Raw genomic sequence first — 20,159 nt, forward strand, 5'->3', positions numbered from 1 at the left:
CTACATCTTTAGGAGTAGTCACATGATATTCTAGGATTGTTGACCTTGAATGACCTTGAAAGTGGGTCAAGGTCAAAATCACTTTCTCCTCCACAAAGTCTTAGGTGGTTGACCTTTAAAAATGGGGTCAAGGTCAAAAGTCAAGGTCACTCTTCAAGATGTGGGTCTCCACAAGCGACGCAACATTGAGTATGTACGTCATTCCAAAGGAAGTCTATATCCCCAGCATGATAGCTGTCTGCACTAAGTACTTGCGAGACACAGATAGATGACTGACACTCTAGCATAACTTGGAAAACAGTCTCCATGGGAAAGCCCTGTCAATGTCAAGGAGGACTGCATAAACCAACCAAGTGCCAATTTACATATCTGCCCAATGTTCAACAGTAGGACACTGGTACTGATCTTTAAGTAATACACAAAACTGACACTCTACACAAACTGATAACAGCCCCCCCCCCCCCCCCCCCCCCCAAAGAAAATTAAAAATTAAAACAAATACACATACATGATACACAGAAATAGTTAAACATGTACATTTCACCTTCTGTAATATTGTAAACCAATAAATGAATAAAAAATCATTCAAAAAAAAAAAAAAAAAAGAAATGATAAATAAAATAAATGAACAAGCCAGACTTGCCTGATCAGGAATGATGCAATATCCTCGTTTCAGACTCTATACTCAGGAAACAATTTCTTTGTGCCTTTGCTCAGCCTCTCAAATCCAAGTGAACTCACTGAAATGACATCCACGTCCACACATGTACACAAATCATCCAACGAGGAAATGCGCAGCTTCCCCTCCTGTCATCCGTTTACTGCATCCTCAAAAGTGAAAGTAGAAATCCCCGCCAACCAACTTTCTCACATGTCACTGTTTCGGATCCTATAAAAAGCCACTTTATCAATGTACAATGATCACCATCATGCATTCAAACACAAATAAACATCATTGATATCATTCAAACTCCATTATTTCTTCTCTTTGTATCATCTAGTATTTAACCCTGGTCACATTACCTTCGTAAATATTTTGCTCACAAAAACGTCAGCTGGGTCAAATGATCATAGTTATATTTAGAGAGGGGAAAAGTGGAATATGACGATGTCTGATCATCAACTTTTATCACATTTGTTTGAGAATGTAATTCACTAAAAATTAAACTTGTCGTAAAAATTACACACTGAAGTAACTATGACGAGTTGCAGAAAACCTGGATTTTCGAGTTACTGCCGGATTCTATCTCTTGTGAAGTATATCTTGTACAGAAGCGGGTGTAGGAATTTTTGAAGTGGAAGGGGGGGGGGGGGTCCAGCACTTGATCGTTTAGATACTTTTCACAACGTCTATCCGCTATCTTTTTCTGATATCCCAAAGAAATGAGAGAGAGAGAGAGAGAGAGAGAGAGAGAGGTTACTCCCAGTAGGTTGGGGGCGGCCTAGGCCCCCAGAAGCTGTAGGGTAAATGGTGCAACTTCTGCATTCTGTCCTGCATTCTGACGTTTCCTGGCACTTCCTTTTCACTTTCAAATTGTCTACTTCTTAAACAAAATTTTTCATGTTACATATATACAAATGTACTTTTTAAGAATTCTTTTTAAAAGCGATACTTGCATCTGACGAAAATATCGTAAATATAGTATCAGTGTGTTGTCTTATTTATCCTAGAGTTGAATGATAATTATAATAGTGTTGATAAAGAATGAAGCAATTAGTAGTACATATACATGTAAGTATCTACCGTTCATATCATTTGGACTCAAAGTCTCGTTAAAATTGAATATTTCTTAAACTTTTTGGTTCTCCAAAGGGGGGGGGGGGGTCCAGATGCCCTGGACCCCCCCCCCCCCCCCCTTCTGGATCCGCCCATGTCTTATGTGTTGTTTCTGCTAGGAACTTTCATTTGCGATTACAGTCACTTGCCCTTTAAAACCATCCCAATGCGAAGTAATATGAGCCCCGTCGGTTTTATTGACAACACAATTTCTTTCTTTTGAAATGGGAAAGAAGTTCGAGTTATTGACTCCCCTCTCTCTCTGTCTCTCTCTCTCTGTCTCTCTCTCTCTCTCTCTGGTTGACAGTCGAAACGGTATGTAGTGAAAATGTAAGTTTAAACGATGAATTCAGTCATGTTTTGAAGATTTCGTATATCGAGGTTTGGCTTTAAGTACGTACTTTGTTTTAATAGCGTTAGGCCTAGTTGTCAAATTACTGAGTCAACTTCTTCATCCCCTTTTGGAACTGAGGATGCAATGATGTAGCCAAATCACACTGTGGCTTCTTTGCTAGTTAAACATTATAGGAATCAGCAATATAAAAAAAACGGGGGGGGGGGGGGGGGGAGGGTCCAGGAATCCAAAAAAGAAAATCGATAAAAATAAATATACGTGTATCACCCAGTGCTAGTTAATATTTTATTCAACTTGTACATAAAAAATAATTGCCTACAAATATTAGCAGTATCATATTTTAAAAAAACAAAAAACTACAAAGATGTCCCACAGAAAGGGGGGGGGGGGTGTCAATCCCCGGATTCCCCTCTGGATCCGCCATTTGGACAGAGAGTACATTTAAAGGCAAACACTTACGTGCGGGTATTACTGTCTCATGACAGCATCTAGTTCTCATTTGTAGATGTGCATATTGGTGGGACAGGATGATCCAATTATTTTCCTTAAAGTTATAGTGGATCTAACAGGGTGGAAGAACAGTGTCATTGTAACATAAGGGTCCAGTAAATGAAAAGACCCAGTCCCTATTGAAAATTCCCTCTAATTTAGATAACAGCTAAACTATAAGCTGATTTTCATGGTGTACAAAATGCATACCTTAAACTCTGGATATTTCAAGACAGTCCTCAAGGAAACTATTGTGAGGCAGTCCATCTTCTTGGAAGGCTGTAGTGATTGTCTTTTTTTTTTGTGTCTAGCTGAATTCTGCTGAAAGAATTTATTAGTCTCACTATCAACCTTGCCATGCATTAATTTTTTTAAAGACCACACCTGTAATCAAAATCAAAGCATTACTTGTTTCTAAATATATACATCAGTATCATCACCAACGAAGACAGTCTTGTCTTGAAACACAAGCTTAGTATAACATGAACCCAATCATTACAATGACCAATGTTTCAAATTTATTTATATTAACAGTCCTTGACCAGTCGAATTTGATCAATATTTTCATTAGTTTGTCACTATGAAGATACCGTAATTTTCCAACTCAGTCTCAGATAGACATACACGGAGAAAATTTGTGGCTGGATCGGGAATTGAACCTAGGGACCTCTGTGCAAGATTTTACCAGTTGGTGCCATGACCACTCTTGTCCTGCCAGGGGTGAAATGAATCTGGGTTGTGTGTCTTTGACGGCAAAGACAAATTAAAGGGAGGAATTTAGTAGTTAGGGCTACACGGACCGTGGATATCGACCTGGATAGCTCAGTGGTTAGAGCACCTGACTAGTAATGCAGGGATCCTAGGTTCGACTCCTCGTCCAGCCAAATATTTTCTCCTCCCCTATACTGCATTCCGTGACGTAACTTGCGCAGTGTTAAGTTTATACGTGTATCAAATTAAAAATCTAGGCCCACTAGCCTTCATTGTGGAATGAATAGTAGGATTGTTACATATAATGTCCGAAATTACAAACGTTCACAGAAAATACCAAAGATATGACCGAAATTAAAAATTATTGAAGTCGTCAATGGAGGGACCAAAATTTTTAATGTGAATATGATAGTAGATGTCATGTATTACTGAGGTCATTTTAGCTCCTCTCTCGGTAATTTTTGTCATTTTTTTGGTAATTTCTGTAAATGGTACCGTAGTAGGTTAGTTTTGGTCATTCCTGCACTGCGGAATGACTTACCACGTGCCCTGGCCTTGTGCTTGTTTAGCCTATATTGAATATACTTACCGATCTTGCAAAAATCTTTTGATTCCCGGGCAATATGGTACTAATATCTCATGTTTTATAAATTAATATACCTCGCGGACACTACTAAAGACAGAGATATTTCCGGCACCAACAACGGTCTCTTCGTAGATATATGTTTGGTCTATCGTCCCGCTTTCCCATATTTGATATTTTCTATCTTTTTTTGCGCAAGAGTTAGCCTATTTTAAGGTATTCAATGTGTAATGACCATATTTCATATCTAATAAATGGATGGTGGAATTTTTGTAATCATGGTATCATTTTGAAGGGTTCATCAAATAAAAATAATCCACCGTAGGAATTTTCAAAATTTTGTTTACTGCTTGATTTATTTCACCTAGGATTTAACATTGAAGTATATGGGAAATGCATGTTTTATTACAATATTTTAAAAAGAAATTATATTTTCACACAAATCTCTTAGTAGAAAGTTACAAACACTTTCTCTTAGTGAAAATATGAAATAAAATTAATCATTGACCACACACATTTTTAGAAAATTAGATTTTTCTTGATTTTACAAAGGGCAGACAACTCTTCCAAAAAGTCTTAAGTGCAAAAAGGTCAGCTTCTAATCATTTACCAGTCATGTGAATTTCATCTGCTTCACTTTCATCATTATTTAACAATAAACATTTATGTTGATCTAAATCCTTCAAAACTGTTCATTATCCTTTCATTATACATGGAATACCTTAAGTACAACTTAACAGATGAAATACAGGGGCAATTAACTCATTGTATAGGGGCAGGTAACTCGTGGTCGCCGCCCTGCAAGCGGTAGCAAATAGCGTTAACCGTCTATTATACATTCCCTAATACCCACCATTAATCTATACATGTTTGTGAATTAGCTGGGTTTTTTTTAAACTGTTGATATTCAAAGTTTGTCATTTCAACAAATTTTTATCTATTTTTATTATTCCCTTTAATGAAAATGTGTGATTTTCCAATGTTAATGTATACTTCTGTTTTTGTATGTCTGACATCTTTAAAAGGTGGCAACAAATACTCTTTCTTTGGTTATTGATTAAATCAAACTATATTGAGTGGATATTAATAAAGTTTTTCCACTTTTAAACATTAATATTGATAAGTCACATGAGGATGGAGCTACCTTAATCGAGACTGTTGAAACCCTTGTAACATCGAGTTTGTCAGTAGCCAGTCTCGATTTAAAACCTGATTACACGCAGAACACACTCTTGCTTATCGAATCAAATGAGAGATATAAACACCATACGCATGTGATAATGGAATATTGCTACATAAATATGTGAAGTTGAAGACGGAGAAACCGAAGCCATCTCATTTGCCACAAAGTTGAGCCACAAGTTTGCCGCCAATATCTAAGCTCAAGCTAATGACAAACAAGTTGATGTTACAGGGGTTTCAACAGTCTTGTTTGAAGTAAGCTTCAAATGCACGGGAATAACGATATAGATTAAATATGTACTGGTAATAAACAATTTTCATTTTAAAAATATCAAAGGGGTCCGTGTTTGCCCAACTCTCCATTTTATATTCCTTATATTAGTTATGAAATTGATCGCTGTTCTTTATCTTCACCTTTTCATCTAAGCACGAAGCAGCTGTGAAAGACTCTGTGGTGTTTCTCAACTCGAGTCCACTGGGACATATCGAATCGATATAAGAATGAAATTCATCATTGTTGATACATGTATATAAAACCTCGACATATCCAAATGCCGAGCCGAAGGCTATGCACATCAGGAAACCCCTTGAATAAATTCTTCCTCTTGAGAATATAAAAACGGTTCAGCTAATGAGGAGCACAATTAGTGCCCATGGGAATTTTAAAAAAAACGGTTGGAAGACTTGATCACCAAAAACTACAACGATATTGGGTTCGTTTAGAGTTCAGCCAGTTGTACCACTATGGAAATTAGCGATGGAACCTTTTTCCTCAAATAATGGTACCATCGGTTTCCAATATGCCCGGAAAGGATTTTGACATACCAATGACATTACCTTTACCAGTAGTAGATCAATTACAAATATTGTTAACGCTGGCAATATATTTTTAAAACTCTGACAACAGACATCTTAGTATCATTAATCATACACCAACAACAACTTAACACAGTTATAATGCACCAACAACAACTTAACACAGTTATAATGCACCAACAACAACTTAACACAGTAATAATGCACCAACAACAACTTAACACAGTAATAATGCACCAACAACAACTTAACACAGTAATAATGCACCAACAACAACTTAACACAGTAATAATGCACCAACAACAACTTAACACAGTAATATTGCACCAACAACAACTTAACACAGTAATAATGCACCAACAACAACTTAACACAGTAATAATGCACCAACAACTTAACACAGTTATAATGCACCAACAACAACTTAACACAGTAATAATGCACCAACAACAACTTAACACAGTAATAATGCACCAACAACAACTTAACACAGTAATAATGCACCAACAACTTAACACAGTAATAATGCACCAACAACAACTTAACACAGTAATAATGCACCAACAACAACTTAACACAGTAATAATGCACCAACAACAACTTAACACAGTAATAATGCACCAACAACAACTTAACACAGTAATAATGCACCAACAACAACTTAACACAGTAATAATGCACCAACAACAACTTAACACAGTTATAATGCACCAACAACAACTTAACACAGTAATGATGCACCAACAACAACTTAACACAGTAATGATGCACCAACAACAACTTAACACAGTAATAATGCACCAACAACAACTTAACACAGTTATAATGCACCAACAACAACTTAACACAGTAATAATGCACCAACAACAACTTAACACAGTTATGATGCACCAACAACAACTTAACACAGTTATAATGCACCAACAACAACTTAACACAGTAATAATGCACCAACAACTTAACACAGTAATAATGCACCAACAACAACTTAACACAGTAATAATGCACCAACAACAACTTAACACAGTAATAATGCACCAACAACAACTTAACACAGTAATAATGCACCAACAACTTAACACAGTAATAATGCACCAACAACTTAACACAGTAATAATGCACCAACAACAACTTAACACAGTAATAATGCACCAACAACAACTTAACACAGTAATAATGCACCAACAACAACTTAACACAGTAATAATGCACCAACAACAACTTAACACAGTTATAATACACCAACAACAACTTAACACAGTAATGATGCACCAACAACAACTTAACACAGTAATGATGCACCAACAACAACTTAACACAGTAATAATGCACCAACAACAACTTAACACAGTTATAATGCACCAACAACAACTTAACACAGTAATAATGCACCAACAACAACTTAACACAGTTATGATGCACCAACAACAACTTAACACAGTTATAATGCACCAACAACAACTTAACACAGTAATAATGCACCAACAACTTAACACAGTAATAATGCACCAACAACTTAACACAGTAATAATGCACCAACAACTTAACACAGTAATAATGCACCAACAACAACTTAACACAGTAATAATGCACCAACAACAACTTAACACAGTAATAATGCACCAACAACAACTTAACACAGTAATAATGCACCAACAACTTAACACAGTAATAATGCACCAACAACTTAACACAGTAATAATGCACCAACAACTTAACACAGTAATAATGCACCAACAACAACTTAACACAGTAATAATGCACCAACAACTTAACACAGTAATAATGCACCAACAACAACTTAACACAGTAATAATGCACCAACAACAACTTAACATAGTAATAATGCACCAACAACAACTTAACACAGTTATAATGCACCAACAACAACTTAACACAGTAATAATGCACCAACAACAACTTAACACAGTAATAATGCACCAACAACAACTTAACACAGTAATAATGCACCAACAACAACTTAACACAGTAATAATGCACCAACAACAACTTAACACAGTAATAATGCACCAACAACAACTTAACACAGTAATAATGCACCAACAACAACTTAACACAGTAATAATGCACCAACAACAACTTAACACAGTTATAATGCACCAACAACAACTTAACACAGTAATGATGCACCAACAACAACTTAACACAGTAATGATGCACCAACAACAACTTAACACAGTAATAATGCACCAACAACAACTTAACACAGTTATAATGCACCAACAACAACTTAACACAGTAATAATGCACCAACAACAACTTAACACAGCTATGATGCACCAACAACAACTTAACACAGTAATAATGCACCAACAACAACTTAACACAGTAATAATGCACCAACAACAACTTAACACAGTAATAATGCACCAACAACTTAACACAGTAATAATGCACCAACAACAACTTAACACAGTAATAATGCACCAACAACAACTTAACACAGTAATAATGCACCAACAACAACTTAACACAGTAATAATGCACCAACAACAACTTAACACAGTTATAATGCACCAACAACAACTTAACACAGTAATAATGCACCAACAACAACTTAACACAGTTATAATGCACCAACAACTTAACACAGTTATAATGCACCAACAACAACTTAACACAGTTTCCTTGTATCGAGGCATCAGTGGCGCTTTTCGGGTTTTTGCTAACACATCCATCGAAGCAAATCTCAGCAGATTACTATGGGATCACTGTTCCACACTACACAATGTTCCACACTACACAATGTTCCACACTACACAATGTTCCACAATACAGAATGTCTTACCATTATTTTGGGGTTTTTAATCCCATTTTCTCGGATGGAAAAGAAAAAAACATCCTTAGATCAACTTCCCCCTTTTTTGAAAATGTTCTAGATCCACCACTGGAAGTGAATTGATTATGATATTGTCCTAAAACATCGTCTTTTGCTACATTGTAGCCTCTGCATCAGAGTATAAGTCACAAACACAATTTTATTCAGTTTTTGACGAATTTGAATTCACTTACACTTAATTTAGACATTGTATGATATACAGACTATATACTAATACAACGTACTAGGTGTTTTTGTTTGCTTGGTTGGGTTTTTATTTATTTATTTTTTTTTTTTTTTTTTTTTTGGTTGGTTGGGTTTTTATTTGTTTTTCATTTTTTTTTTTTTGTCTTATTTTATTTATTTTTTGTTTGTTTGGTTTGTTGGTTTATTACTATGTTTGTGATCAGTGGCGAATTTAAGGGGGCGCAGCCCCCCCCCCCCTAAAATGTTCAAATTTAGGGTAAAACGTGGTCTCTTGTTTAGAAAAATGTAAACGATATAAAAGCATTAATTTCATCCACTCTCCAAGAAATAAATGACAAAATCTTTTGATTTACTGAATTACTTTAATTGGGAGAACTTACGTTTTTTCCAAAACTTGCGTCATTTTATCAATTTCACCTTATCAAAAATGACAGAATATAGTAAAAATTACCACATAGGAGATATACTTCAAGCCCTACAAAATCTGTAAAATCCAGGAGCTTCCAGAGGTCCCCCCCCCCCCCCGATCCCCTGCCTTATAAAGTTGCCCCCCCCCCCCCCACCATTCCTGGATCCGCTCCTGGTGATTGTATATTAAGCTGATTTTTGGTAGAAGTGGGTATTTCTCAACTTATTTAATTTTGTCACATACATATATAGTACCACGACCGTTTCTTGCTCCATATGCATATATGCATCATATTACATCTTAGATTCGTATTTTATAAATGAAAATACACGTAGATTGTGTTACATATGATATACTTGTAACAATCCTTTGTTTCTAAGGTATGAAGAGACTCTGATAGAGAAACAAATGTTTCTTTTATCTATAAAACGCAAGATATATAAAAAAAAAAATCAGTGCTTTAAAAATGTTTTTGCATCTATGGTGCTCCATAAGTATTTAGAAGGAGTTCTCGTTCTTGATTGTGAATAAGTTTACTTCCGGTGTAATACGGTGCTTCGTCGTTTTTGAAAAGGAGCACACACTGGTAGACATAGAGTGGCGTTTCAGGTAATCTATCATAATAAAACTGCTTGTAGAAGAAAATGTAGGAATGTTGTGGAGTTGAAATTACATTACAAACTTCAAATGCCCTTATATTTCAAAATTACAATTCAAATGTGGAAGTGAATCCATACGTTTCGTACTAGGACCAATTGTAGATTTCAAAATTCTAATATTAGGCCGATCTTGGTTTTTATTGTTTGTTTTTTAAAGACACTTATGTGTTCTTATGTTGTCATGTTATTGTTTTCATTATGTGATTATTATTGCTTATAATTTATCTGTATCTAGTTATAAAATTTTAATGATTTTACACCAGAATGTGTTAATTTTGTAAACTCTTCTGAAGACATAAATCGAATCACAGAAGAAATCAATTTAGCATCCCTTGTTAAGTTATTTTACAAAAGGGGAAATAAAGCACCACATCAGCAATGCGGTTGACCAGTCAACACCCATGTCCTGCACATCTGGGAAGAAAGGAAAAGGGTGGATTGATAAAGATAACCTGGAAAGAGTCTGAAGGAAACACAGGTTGTTCAGGAAGTGGCAGACAAATGGGAACAAGGCAAACTATAAGATATACATAAAAGCTTGAAACCAGGCAAAAGCGGCATTCAGGAAAACTCAGAGAACACAAGAGGCAAAGATAGCAAGAGAAGCCAAGGCAAATCCCAAAACATTCTGGAACTATGTAAAATCAAGGACAGGTGTGGGACCAAAGCAGCAACAGATAGCGAGAAAACCAACCTGCTCAACCAGTTCTTCCAGAGTGTTTAACCAAGAGGTGCCTGTATATAAGTAGGATGAAGAGTTGGCTGACTTTGAGGACAGATACAGACTCGACCTCAGGGGGAACTGTTTTGCTCAGAGTGGTAGAAACATGGAATAACCTCCCTGAGGCAGTTGTGACAGCACCATGATAGATAAACACCTTCTAAAGTCGACTGGACCACCATTGGAAGAACCTGTCTGGCCTGTACAACCTAAAATATTAAGAGTATAAATCACTGACTGAGTGATAGTTACATGTATGAGGAACCACAAACAGACCACAGGTCTCAAACGTGAACCACGTCAAGTCAAGAATCTTTATTTTCAAACTCAGACATTCAGGGCTTGAAATAATTGATGGAATGATGGTCTGAGCCAGTAAATTTTGAATTTGGGCAAGTGCTTTCAATGTGAAGAGCATGTGCCCTTGAGGCTAGTTAATCTACTTAATTTTCAAAATTTCTCAACGCTCGGGCAATTAGGTGTGTGTGTTTCCAGGTTTTTTATCGCATGCAAATTGATTTTTTGATTTCACTTTAGTTAAGTTGTACTGTAAAGTAACATAATGTAGATAAATTCACGAATGCTTCTAAGAACAAGTTGTCTTAAGCAGAGTGTACAATTGGCAATCCTCGGATGATTCCTCTACACTTCACACGAAGGTACTAACCAGAGGAGGAGTTCTGACTTAGTATACTTAAGAATGTGCAGCTCTTATAATGAGCTGTCTAATTTGCGATGCTTTCATAATCTGGTAATATTCTACTTTCACAAATGACAAAAAAGGTGAAGATGATGCCGACTATTTTCTAAGTTTAAGTGAAATCATGGGTAAGAATAATAGAATTATGATAGTTTTTCAATCTAATTAAGATTAGATCCTTTGATCCGCTCGCGTATATATAGTGATATACGTGAGGGGATCAAAGGATCTAATTTTAATTAGGTTGGACAATTTTTAAACCTGTTGTTGATGCTAGTTTGAATAAACAAGATATTAGGCCTAATCATGAAAATGTCCAAAGGGACAGTAAACATTACCAATTGACCAGTAGAAATTCAAGTTGATAGCCAAGTGACCAGTGAATGAAATAATTATTCCTAGCCCTGAGACATATATAACATTGAACATTAGATATATACTAGCTATTTACTGACATGCACGAATACTGACGATAGGGGGTTAGTTTAAAGGATTTAGTCACAAACTAATTATTAAAATAGGGTTGTGCTATGTATTTTTGTTCAGAATTAGGCAATTCTGTTGGGCACATGCAGGGAAGTAACTTTATGTCTTACTTTCACGTACTTGAGACAAGACTTCAGAGCGACATAACAATAACGGAGCGGATCAAAAGATCTTGTTTTAATCAGATTGGACTTTAGACTTCTTCCATTCCATTATATGCTCCAGCAAGCATGCTCTAATGTTCAGATTGTAAATTTTCATTGCAGAAAGTTTTGTAAACCAGATTCTGAATTTGCATTGTGCACAGCAGATTTCCTTTAAACTAACATCTAAAAAAATTTTTAAAGAGTTTTATTTACAAATCACCACAACTGCACTTGATTTGTTTCCATTTTAGGAAACAGGTGAAGTCATGGCACCGAACAACCCCCTCTCCACGTGGGGGAATGAGAAAACAATGAACCTGAATCCTCTGATTCTTACAAACATTCAGTCATCACCGTATTTCAAAGTCAATTTGTACGAGTTGAAAACCTACCATGAGGTCATTGATGAAATTTACTACAAGGTGAGTCAGAGGTAAGATGTTCCTTCTCTAGATCTGTGATTTTAAATCTAATTCAATTGATGGATTTCTTTTAAAAGAGTCATTGTGCCATGTAACTTTATGTTGATCTTGATCTCATTTAAAATAAAATAAATGATTATTTGGTGTATATATACATACATGTATACAAATATACATACCAAGGATAACCCATGAAAGCTCGAAAGCTTATTTCCAATGGGGTCCTTTTATGTACGGATGTTTGCGCCAGGGGATCATTTAAGTGGGAGGAAAATGGAGTACCCAGAGGAAACCCACATGTCCGAGCGGGCGGCCGGAATAATTATTTTCAACATGTTCAATTCATAAGCCTATATTAGTGTTAAATCTAAAGAAAACTAGCATGGCACCACTCCATGCCCTTTATAATTGCACTATACCCTTTTTTCTCTATAATTTTAAAAAAAATATTTGTTGATATAAACAATTGTTCTTTATTTCACAAGGTTGATTGCAAAGTTTAAAATCAAAGCAGCAAGTATTAACTTTTAAAGAGGCTAAATGATTATTCTTTTACTATCATAGTATGATACAGGTTACTCTCGATAACTCGAATTTCAAGGGACCTTGATAAACTTCGAGAGATCGAAATTCGGAAATTGAAGGTCCGCCGGTATGGTTAAGATATAACAATAACCGGAAATATTTACCAACAAGATCATATGATATCGTTTTGACATGTTTTCCTTCATATTCGTCAGGTAATTAATTTGATATCAAAATAAAAAGCCTTATTTTGCATTTAATGAATACATTTCAAAGTTTATGTATTTGTTCTTTAATCATGCTTAGATAGGCATGCAAAACCAAGTTCCGATGAAGCTTTACTATCGCAAACTAAACAGAGCACAATGTGATGTCGCTTTACCCAAAGCAAAATTCTAACAAATGAGTAAAACGATGTTTAAGAGGAACAAATGCGAGAAATTTAACAGTCTGTAGATCTCTAAATTATGTATAAAACTTACTCTCTCGTTGTCAGGTCAAAACAAATTATAGATTTTATTCATAGTCGGATTATACATAATTTTAATCATCACGACACAAAACCCCAGTGCAAGGTGTAAACTGACCAATTAGTCAATTAAATACTCAAGTGTGTCACCTCCACAAAGAAGCATGGGCGATGTTTCCACTATGTAAACACCTAATTACCCTCCAGCATTCAAGAAAATCCAGGTAAAGTCGAAGCGGAAATTATTAAACGCTTGGGTAACGTTGGGTATACGCTACCACCACTTCGAGACATCGAGAGTGAAAAACAATGAAATGTATTTTACGGGATACAACTTCACTTCGAGAGATTGAGAACTTCGAGAGATTGAACGTTCGAGAGATCGATTGTTAATATGCTTTGTTGTATAGAGAAAAAAATCGGGACCGTGATTTCACTTCGAGAGATCGAAGTTCGAGCCATCGAGAGTCACCTGTACAATGAAAGTGCCCCGAAATTGTCTTGCCGCAACGAAAAGTGTCCTTTTGAACATTTAATATGTGTGCCCTCTCTAGATCCTAGATTTAACACTACTATATACATCCTAGATTGCTTTTGAAATTGTAAACTTCCTCCAAAAGAATTTCACTTTTTAAAAAAAAAATTAGGACACATACACTCTATGTTTCCAAATAAAAAACACCTAAAATATGCCAATTTTTGCACAAAAAGAAACCCTCAAATTGATAGTGATGATGATGAAATTAGTTCTATGACTTCATAATTACTGGGGCGTAACTATCGGCATGAAATCTTAGGTAGCACATGGCACAGTAGTTGGTTTTTTTTTTTTTTCAGTTGATTTTTTTTCCCATTTAGAGAAATAAACATTGATTTGGAGCAGATAATAGCTATTTTCATACCTGTTTCTTTGAATGTTTAAGTTGAATTTAACTGGAATGGTTGAATATAAGACTCAGTATTTATTTTTTGTAGGTTGATCATTTAGAGCCATGGGAAAAGGGTAGTAGAAAAACCGCAGGACAGACAGGGATGTGTGGTGGGGTATGTCTTATTATAGAAAGCTTACATACAAAGTGTAGTTCTGTTTAACTATGGCATATACAAAACTTACACACAATGTGTAATTATTCTGTTTAAGTATGTCATATACAAAACTTACATACAATGTGTAATTCTGTTTAAGTATGTCATGTTCAGAGCTCCAGATAAGGTGCATATCAGAGTAAATACTCCTTAAATATTACCAAATACGCATTTAAGTTGAAAATCATGCGTACAATTACGCATTAGCGAATGTAAATACACTTTACACTCCCAAAGTAATGCGTATTAGTCCACGTATTTGTGATTCATTTAGTATGATATAAATATGAATTATCTATTCATATGAATTGAGGTTAGCCCAGGGCTTGATCATACATGATATTTAGTGCTATGAAATACGTTTTGATGACAATCACAATTTTGAAAAATTGGAAGAGTTAACTCAAAACACTATTATATAGGCCTACTTGTTATACTTTCTTTCTTAAAGAGTTAGTGTGCGGATGAAAGTACAGAAAAAAAACTTGTATTATCAATCGTGGACGAATGATATACAGAATTGGATCATAATCTCTGACATATTCAAATTTAATGCATCAATGATAAATATCAAATTCCCAATGACAATGAAAAATTTTGATAAAAAGAACTACAAAGGCTTTTCCCCATAAATAGCTGGAGCGGCCTTTTCGTATAAACTTTAAGTTGAAGTTTAACGGAAGAAGTATCGTTTATCTGGTGGCATCTTCTGTGCAAAAGAGCAAAGATAATCAGTAAATTAATAAAATACACTTTTGAATTTTTCAAAATAGTCATTGATTTGATAATCAGGGGGTAAATATTCTTTGTGGTAAAAAATTATCTGGAGCTCTGATGTTATAGAAAACAGTTACTTGTATTATGATATCTATAACAGGTGCTTATTCTTTTATTATGATGTCTGTAACAGGTGCTTATTCTTTTATTATGATGTCTATAACAGGTGCTTATTCTTTTATTATGATGTCTATAACAGGTGCTTATTCTTTTATTATGATGTCTGTAACAGGTTCTTATTCTTTTATTATGATGTCTGTAACAGGTGCTTATTCTTTTATTATGATGTCTGTAACAGGTGCTTATTCTTTTATTATGATGTCTGTAACAGGTGCTTATTCTTTTATTATGATGTCTGTAACAGGTGCTTATTCTTTTATTATGATGTCTGTAACAGGTGCTTATTCTTTTATTATGATGTCTGTAACAGGTGCTTATTCTTTTATTATGATGTCTGTAACATTTGCTTGACAGGTGAGAGGAGTGGGTGCAGGTGGGATAGTATCTAGTGCATACTGTCTCCTCTACAAACTATACACACTGAAACTCACACGGAAACAGTTGATGGGACTAATTACACACAAAGACTCGCCGTACATCAGAGGCCTGGGATTCATGTACATCAGGTCAGTGGCTGGTTTTGCTTTTGAAGATTTAAACTGAGTTTTTAAAATTCATATATGGTCACAACATAGGAATGTTACGAGGAAAGTAGACATGCATTCTCTGAGTAGGGTAAGTGTTATTAAGGCGATCTTTGTTTTGATTTTTTAGATACTGCCAGGACCCTAAAGATATGTGGGACTGGTACGAGCCTTACCTGGATGATGAGGAGGTAGGAAAGGACAGCTTGCCTGCCAAGGCCGGGTAATGTCACAGAAACAGAGTTTCCTACTTTCATTTTCAAATTTCTGTATTCAAATTCAAATAATGCTTTTCGTAAGATATGTAATTATACAAAGTAGGAAATCTGTTTCATTTTATGTTGAGTACTAAGTTGAATTCCTGTAAGCGATGTGAACTTTGACTGCTGTTTGTATTGACTGCTGTTTGTATACTACAGGGTGTTAGCTCTAGTCTCTGTGGTGTAGAGGCCGATCCCTGACTACAGCCTGTCCTGAAGAGGTTAAGCTATTCACCATATCTTGTTATACTGTATACATGTGTGGCTATTCAATCTGTCTATACCATGTACAAATTACTAGCGATATTTTAGGTGTCATGTGTTTATACGTAAATGATTTTATTTTGATTGTAACACAATATTTGATTGGCTGAACTTGTTACTTAAAGCATTAGATTGTTCATAAATCCTTGATTTTGTTTTTTGAATTCATCCTAAAACATGATTTAAAAGTATATATATATCACATGATAAATTCTAAGGAATGAATTTAACAGCAAAGAAAGGTATTCTGTTATAAAACAAACTTTGTGCTTCGTTTTCTAAACATAATCAGATGCACTAAGTTATATCCTAATAACATGCTTTGCTGTTAGATTCTTGAATTAAATACAAAATACAAATACTGGATTAAAACTTCATATAACGTAAAATGACACCATAGTTTCTGTGTGTAGATTGACAAGTATTTCTTAGTGGAATACTTAATTGCTCAATTTCCATATTGTGCTACTAGGAATGTTACTTCTAATTTACAATATTGTTTATAGGAAAATATGATAAAAGGATTTGTTATATCAAGTTTAATATTTAATGATTGCATTTTCATTGTACAAGAGTCTAGAGCAACACCTGTTTGTTATCCGCGTATGATGCAATTCAGATTCAAGTTGTGTCCCTTTGAATTTTGTAGGAAATCGATGTTAAGGCAGGAGGTGGTCACAAAATGACCATGGGAGAGATGGTTCGTCAATGGATGGTCAAACTGGAATGGTACTGCACCCTGTTTCCCAGAATTCCAGTTCCCATCCAGAAGGACCTCATGCAGAAGCTGAAGGAGAGACCTCCTCAGGCTCCAGCGTATGAAGAGGAGGAACCTCAGGAACAGGAGGAGGTGCAGGAGGAGCCCAGACGGCCCAGGCATATTCCAGATGCGGAGGTGTCTTTTGGCGAGGCAGAGAGAAGTGCTCAACATAGAAATAGGTATGTGTACTTCAGAAATAATTTCATTTTTGGAGAAGACACAAGGGCATGAACTGCGATATTTTACTCCAAAAAAGACTTTAATTTCATATATGTTTGATTGTATATTGGTTATGTCCCACTTGACAATAATTTTTCACTTATATGGAGACGTCACCATTGCAGGTGAAGGGCGGCATAATTCAGGGTTGTCACTAATGCAAGAATCTGCATCCTAAACGCAGAAAATTCATTTGAAACGCAAGTTTGTCTGATATGGCGAGTTCCGAGGATGCATCTCGGACTCCCGAGTAAAAGCCATAATTCTACTTAGAAGCCCTGATATTGTGTATTAATTAAAACTTGTAGTAGGAAAAAATGTAGGTAAAATGTTACGCTCTAGTGAACCGAGAGGAACCGAGTTCACAGTGTTACAATCTGACTTGTTTGTTTAGCGTCAGTCAATTAGATGCGAATTACGATATAATATTAAAAAGATAATTAGATAACATGCAAAGTGAAAAACATTTTACCACTGGCAGTTATTTATTTTAATTTCTTATTTATTTATTTTTTACAAATCGGGATCTATATTTAAATATAAATGTTTGTCTTCCGGTAGCCTTTTTTTTGGAATCGAAAGTAGCATAGAGGGTAAACTGCGGTTGGTTTTACAAATAAAACTAGTACGGATCTATTTTATCACAATAATAATTTGATTACTAGAGTAAAATGGTGTTTAATATTGAATAGGGTTGTTGTGATGATAGGAGATTCGGGGAAGTAATTCTGTTGGCGTGGACAATTAGTTGTCCGAGGTCGAGTTGAGAATGATTAGCTTTAAATTCATGTGCACAAAGTGATCACTGTAAGGCATGGGCTTGGCAATTAGAATCAATTAATACACCGATTTTTGCAATTTGTTGGAGATGAAAGTGAACAGAGGTACGTCTCAGCTTGTGTTCACTCTGTATAAATAGGGGTGTAAGAAAATGACTCCTCAATTCCACTTTCATGGGACTCATCAAATTTTCATGGGACTTGAGCTGCTTATAAACCAGGAGTCTGGGACTCAAGCTGCTTATAAACCACGAGTCCGGGACTCGTCTTCAATAATTTCTAGTGACAATCCTGATAATTTAGGCCTATGCTCGGCGCTTATGTCCTTTGAGCAGGGAGGGATCTTTATTGTGCCTCACATGCTGTGACATGGGGCCTTGGTTTTTGTGGTCTCATCCGAAGGACTGCCCTATTTAGTCGCCTCTTACAACAAGCAAGGGGTATTGAGGACCTATTCTAACCCGGATCTCCTCTGGACACTGATTTGTCGGAATTCCCAGTCACTAAAATAATCGTACTGCATCAAAATATATACACACATTGTGAAAGGAAATGGCTATCATTTCAATTGCATAGAGATATTGAAAACAAAAACATTTGAAATATATATGCACACACACACTCACTAAATTTAAGTCTCCATGATGGTTTCTTTACATACTCTCAAGATTTATGTTTTTCTAGCTCAAGTAGTATGCATTGAGATAACTAAGTTGTTTATAGGTTGTATTTTTAAAAAAAAAAATTTTGTTTTGTTCTGTCAGATCTCCTAATTACAGACGTTCTCCAAGACGATCTCCGCCCAGGAAAAGGTCAAGGTCACCAAGAAGACGTCGGTCAAGGTCACCTAGGAGATCACCATACAGGAGAAGAAGTCCACTGCGATATTCACCATCAAGGCGACGATCTCGTTCACCTAGGAGTGATTTTGCCCGGGAGCTAGAGAGAGAGCGTCGTAGGCAGGAGAGAGACAAAAGAATTGATAGATCAAAGAGTAGAGAAAAACACCCTGACAAAAGGTCAAGGAGCAAAGATAGGCCCAGACACCGGTCAAAATCCAGAAGCAAAGAAAGGTCAGTACAGTCGGGGTCAAAGCCACACCGTCGGTCAAGGTCAGGATCTAGAGAGCCCAAAAGGAAGAAAGAAAAGAAGCACAAACATAGATCAAAGTCCAAGGAACGAAATTCAAAGCATAAATCACACTCCAAGCATCACAGGGAATCTGATCACCACGCCTCACCAGCAAGAGAGGAAGGCGGTGCTCGGAATGCATCCTGATCCGAAGTAGCCATATAGCCATACTGAATGCCTTAGACTTGTTTTATGTGGTCATCTGTACATCAGTTTCAGAGAACTAAGGGAACAAAAGTTTTGATTCATACTGAATTTTGAAAAATATTTGTACTCAAACGTTTACAGATATTGACAGTTGATATCATTTATATTCAAACATATCGGAGGTTGAAATCATTTTCAGATCATTTTCAGTCTCTCTTTGATGAGGCAATCATATTTGATGATGACCCCCTTGCTGTATTTTATATGGACCAGAGAGTAGTGACAACATCCATTTATAAAGCAGTTTTATCCTTTTCAGTTTATACATTCATCACTATTTCTACATGTCTCACTTAAGATATCTTCATTACAATGCAATAATGTTGGATATTAGTTATTCATGCTTCATTATTTTAATCTCCATAGATCATTCTTGAGTTTGTGGAATCGTTGTTGGACTATTAAGGCTATTTTAAGCAGTGTCCTAGAATTCATGTTTACAGATACAAGTATATAACAGACATATATATGATCGTGAATCACTTTAGATTTTAGTCAGCATATGTATGTTTCTTAATAAAAGTCTTCAGCCAAAA

The 20,159-nt window shown here is 35.6% G+C and overlaps 1 protein-coding gene and 1 long non-coding RNA gene across 6 annotated transcripts in view; one reads left to right on the plus strand and one right to left on the minus strand.

Moving 5' to 3' along the window:
- Window positions 1-4,082, minus strand: part of LOC125670687 (uncharacterized) — a 13,542-nt gene extending 9,460 nt beyond the window's left edge. The window contains exons 1-3 of one of the 4 annotated variants that reach the window (XR_008800221.1): window positions 3,922-4,082; window positions 2,832-2,942; window positions 1-1,544 (exon numbers count right to left, since the gene is read on the minus strand). The exon at window positions 1-1,544 is cut by the window's left edge and continues 1,159 nt beyond it. This is a non-coding gene — a long non-coding RNA (uncharacterized LOC125670687). Of the gene's footprint in view, window positions 1,545-2,831; window positions 3,399-3,921 lie in introns of those variants that run through there. The other 3 variants (XR_008800223.1, XR_008800222.1, XR_008800220.1) reach the window with 3 other exon arrangements.
- A 5,789-nt stretch (window positions 4,083-9,871) lies between these two features.
- On the plus strand, window positions 9,872-20,159 carry LOC125680916 (pre-mRNA-splicing factor 38B-like). 2 transcript variants are annotated; one of them, XM_048920715.2, is made up of 7 exons: window positions 9,872-9,977; window positions 12,332-12,502; window positions 14,472-14,540; window positions 15,834-15,985; window positions 16,134-16,194; window positions 17,177-17,466; window positions 19,050-20,159. In XM_048920715.2, the coding sequence occupies exons 2-7, from the start codon at window positions 12,347-12,349 to the stop codon at window positions 19,561-19,563; spliced, it is 1,242 nt and encodes a 413-aa protein (XP_048776672.2). In that variant the 5' UTR covers window positions 9,872-9,977; window positions 12,332-12,346; the 3' UTR covers window positions 19,564-20,159. The 2 variants fall into 2 exon arrangements, with proteins under 2 accessions (XP_048776672.2, XP_048776673.2); XM_048920716.2 differs by lacking the exon at window positions 9,872-9,977 and having other exon boundaries at window positions 12,377-12,513.

The sequence above is a fragment of the Ostrea edulis genome, chromosome 2 (assembly GCF_947568905.1).
Source record: "Ostrea edulis chromosome 2, xbOstEdul1.1, whole genome shotgun sequence".
NCBI classification, from domain to species: Eukaryota; Metazoa; Mollusca; class Bivalvia; order Ostreida; family Ostreidae; genus Ostrea; species Ostrea edulis.